The 3445-nt window shown below is 62.5% G+C and overlaps 1 protein-coding gene across 1 annotated transcript in view; it reads left to right on the top strand.

The window, feature by feature from the left end:
* The window catches only part of DSCAML1 (DS cell adhesion molecule like 1), a gene marked incomplete at its 5' end in the record, with an annotated part of 45500 nt that overhangs the window by 20806 nt on the left and 21249 nt on the right, over window positions 1-3445 (top strand). The window contains 3 exon segments of the mRNA XM_009273827.1: window positions 912-1058; window positions 1130-1285; window positions 2329-2468. Of these exon segments, the coding sequence (XP_009272102.1) occupies window positions 912-1058; window positions 1130-1285; window positions 2329-2468 (443 nt within the window).

The following is a 3445-nucleotide window of genomic DNA, read 5'->3' as shown; positions in this document are numbered from 1 at the left end:
CTGCGGGCACGTGCCTGTACGCTCGCGGCTGCCCTGGGGAGGAGTTGTGAGCGCGAGGATGCCGGGACAGCGACGGCACTGGGTTTCGGGTGCACTTGGAAGGACATCGAGGTGGATTTACGCAGTGCTGAAGCGCCAGGGAGGTTTCCAGCTGGGAGAGATTGCTGGTGGCCTCAGCCCTTTTAAAAAGAAGGAGAAAAAAAGTTTAGCGGCGCGTTTGCTCAGCCGTTTTTCATACTTAATTAAGGCTCTTGTTAGCCTGTCAAACCACGATCATTTCCTGGCTACATTAGTACTCCTCCTGGGGTATTCAAGGGCCCCTGTTTTAGCAATAGTGCCTTTTCCATAATGATATTACCTTCATTTTGTTCAAACGGACTATCTGTAGTAGTTTATTATGCTCTGTCCCTAATTACATGGTGCTTATATTTTTGCACCTAAGTAATCTGAAACAATAATCATTTTCAAAGAGGATCGTTACGGTGATGTATTATCATTTAAATGCTCGTAAAAATTAGAGTTACCTCTTACGGGGCAATGGGATCTAATTACCTCGCATCCAGCCAGCTCTCCCGCTCTCCCCTCGCTGGGAAGCGCAGCGTGTCCCGGCGGCCTCCCCGTCGCCACGAGCGTGGGGGTTGCACCCGCCTCGGTGGTCCGGGAGGCGCAAAACTGCGCGTCGGAGGCAGACCGCTGTGGTCACCCAGCCCTGGTGCCCTGCGTGCCGGGCAGGACCGGCTCCAGGCGATCGAGCAGCCGGGGGAGAGGGGGCCGCAGCGCGGTGGGGTCCCAGGCGGGCGCAGTCGGAGCGGCTGATCCGTGGGACACGGCTCCTTCGGCCTGGCATCTGCCGGGCACGTGCCGCCTCTCCGTCCTCCTGCTGATCGCCCCCCTGTCCGTCCCCTCCGCAGTTCCCAGCCAGCCCCCCGAGAACGTGCGGGCCATCTCCATCACGTCGGACGTGGCCGTGATCTCCTGGTCGGAGCCCCCGCGCAGCACCCTCAACGGGGTGCTCAAGGGATACCGGGTCATCTTCTGGTCCCTCTACATGGACGGAGGTGAGTAGAGCGGAGCGCGGGGGACCCGGCCGGGTGGCGGCGCGGGGCTGACGGGCCCCGTCTCCCCGCAGAGTGGGGCGAGATGCAGAACATCACGACCACGCGGGAGCGAGTGGAGCTGCGGGGCATGGAGAAGTTCACCAACTACAGCGTGCAGGTGCTGGCTTACACCCAGGCTGGCGACGGCGTCCGCAGCAGCGTGCTCTACATCCAGACCAAGGAGGACAGTAAGTGGCGCTGCCCCGGGGGGCAGGTGCGCGCGGGTGCACTCTCCTCTTACTTCTAAGTGACACGTGTTGCCGTGGTTTATCAGCTGGGGTAAGAAGATGGAGCGTTGAGTAGGAGCCCTTAGCAATGAATAAGGAAAGGTGGCTGTGCAGCCTCCGGAGCAGGCAGGCGGGGCCAGGCACGGCTTCTCCCTCCTTTTCATTTCCTCCCTCCTCGGTTTGCCAAACCCACAGGCAGGTCCCGTGCCCGGCAGCCCGCCGTGCGCCCAGAGCCACACCTGGCCGGGAGGGGAGGCGGGCACCCGGCGCTGCCCTGCCGCGTGTGCGTGGTCCTCAGCTGCTGCTCCGTGGTAGCAGAGCCCGTGCCGTAGCCAGCTGATGCCGGGAGACGGGAGCACTTGCTCCTGCCGCAGCATGTCGTGTTGCTGCACTGGCGAGGGAAGGGCTGGAGCGGCTGTGGGGGCGTGGAGGAAACCCCCCGTGTACAGCCACGGGCAGGGCATTTCCCTTTTTTTTTTTTCCTTCTTTTCCTTAAGTGCGGATATTTAAATATTTACACCCCTGCCTGCCCTACTTTAATGCCATTAACTCGGTAGCGGAGCGTTTCCCGGGCCCGTGGGCTGGCGTGGCTGCCTGCCTGTCCTGGGAAGCGCCAGATGCTGGGGAGGCGCAGCTGGGCAGGGTAAGGCTGAGCCGCTCCGGCAGATTAAGGAGACGAAGGAGACAGCCATTAAAGGCCAATCGCGGTCTCTAAACCAGAGCCTGGGCTGCAATTAACTCTCCTGCCTCCGGCTCGGCAGGGGACCGGAGGCACCTGCGGAGAGGCGTCCCGCAGGCAGCGGGGTGACGGCGGGGTGACCGCTCACCTGCAGACCCGTCACCGCTTGTGCCTGCTCGATGCTGGCGTGGAAACGCTACAGCAGCTCCTCCTTGTCGTGCGGTCGGAATGCCGGCCATGCGGCGGGCTGCTGCCGCCTCGCCGGGCTGGGCAGAGACCGCGGAGACCTCCCGGTGCCGGCTTTGCCACGCTCTGCCTCCTTCAGTTCCAGGTCCCCCAGCCGGCATCAAGGCTGTCCCGTCTTCCGCCAGCAGCGTGGTGGTGTCCTGGCTGCCGCCGGCCAAGCCCAACGGCATCATCCGGAAGTACACCATCTTCTGCTCCAGCCCCGGCTCGGGGCAGCCGGTACGGGACGGGGACGGGGGCGAGGCCGGGGGATCGCCAGGGTGTGCCGGGGGAGTGCTGAGCTGGCCGAGCAGGAGCGGGAGGGAGGGCTGATGCCAGGCGGTGGCGGTGGCAGCAAAGGTCCCTTGGGCCAGGTCCATGCGCTGCAGAGTCGCCAGGGCACCCGTGGGCACTCCGCATCAGGCCACAGTCCCATCGTCTATCCGTTCCCTTCCTCCAGCATCTCCCCTGCTCAGCGCTCGCTCCAGAAGGGGACAGATGCCGGCAGCTGAGAGAAAGTAAAATAGAAAGCAAACGTGGCCCTATCCCTCCTTCGCAAGGGAGAGGTTGATGGGAGGTCTGCAGACTAGTGCTTATCAAAAGCTCCTTCTCAAACTCCTCTCACTATCTGAGCCTCTGGTTTCCAGGGCAACATAATCTTTTCATCAAAGCAACTGGTAAAACCGCTGGGATCCGATATTGTTTTCCTGGCACCTTGTCAAAACTGTCATTTGGGTAAAAGAAATTATGGATACGATACACTATTCATATAGGTGTCTGCTTGTGGGGTACGTTTACCCCTGTGGGCCCCACAAGGGCGCACGTTTGAAGACGGTGAATGCGCAGATACCTGCGTGCAGTCGCGTGTTTGCACACAGAAATACCCCGTCCATCCCGTGCAACGGGGATCGGATTGAGCTCCCATCCCATCCCCTCTCCGGCGCCGGCATGGCGGGGCAGCCCTGGCAGGGCGGCCGGGTGCCGCCCAGGGCAGCCCTTTCCCACGCGGCGTGCTTGGGGCAGGGCGGCTTTGGCCCCGATGCGATAGGGCGGCTTTGGCCCCGATGCGATGGAGACCGGTGTGCCAGACCTCTCCAGCGGACCGCCTGTGGGGTCGGGGACGGTCGCTGCGGGGGATGTGGGAGGTGAGCCCGCGTGGGGTTTTGGGGACCCCCTGGCTGCTCACCGCAACCCCAGAGGGCTATCGGCAGGCCGGC

This window comes from Aptenodytes forsteri, unplaced genomic scaffold, assembly GCF_000699145.1.
Source record: "Aptenodytes forsteri isolate BGI_AS27 unplaced genomic scaffold, ASM69914v1 Scaffold187, whole genome shotgun sequence".
Classification (NCBI taxonomy): domain Eukaryota; kingdom Metazoa; phylum Chordata; class Aves; order Sphenisciformes; family Spheniscidae; genus Aptenodytes; species Aptenodytes forsteri.
This window is presented reverse-complemented; position numbering and strand designations above follow the sequence as displayed.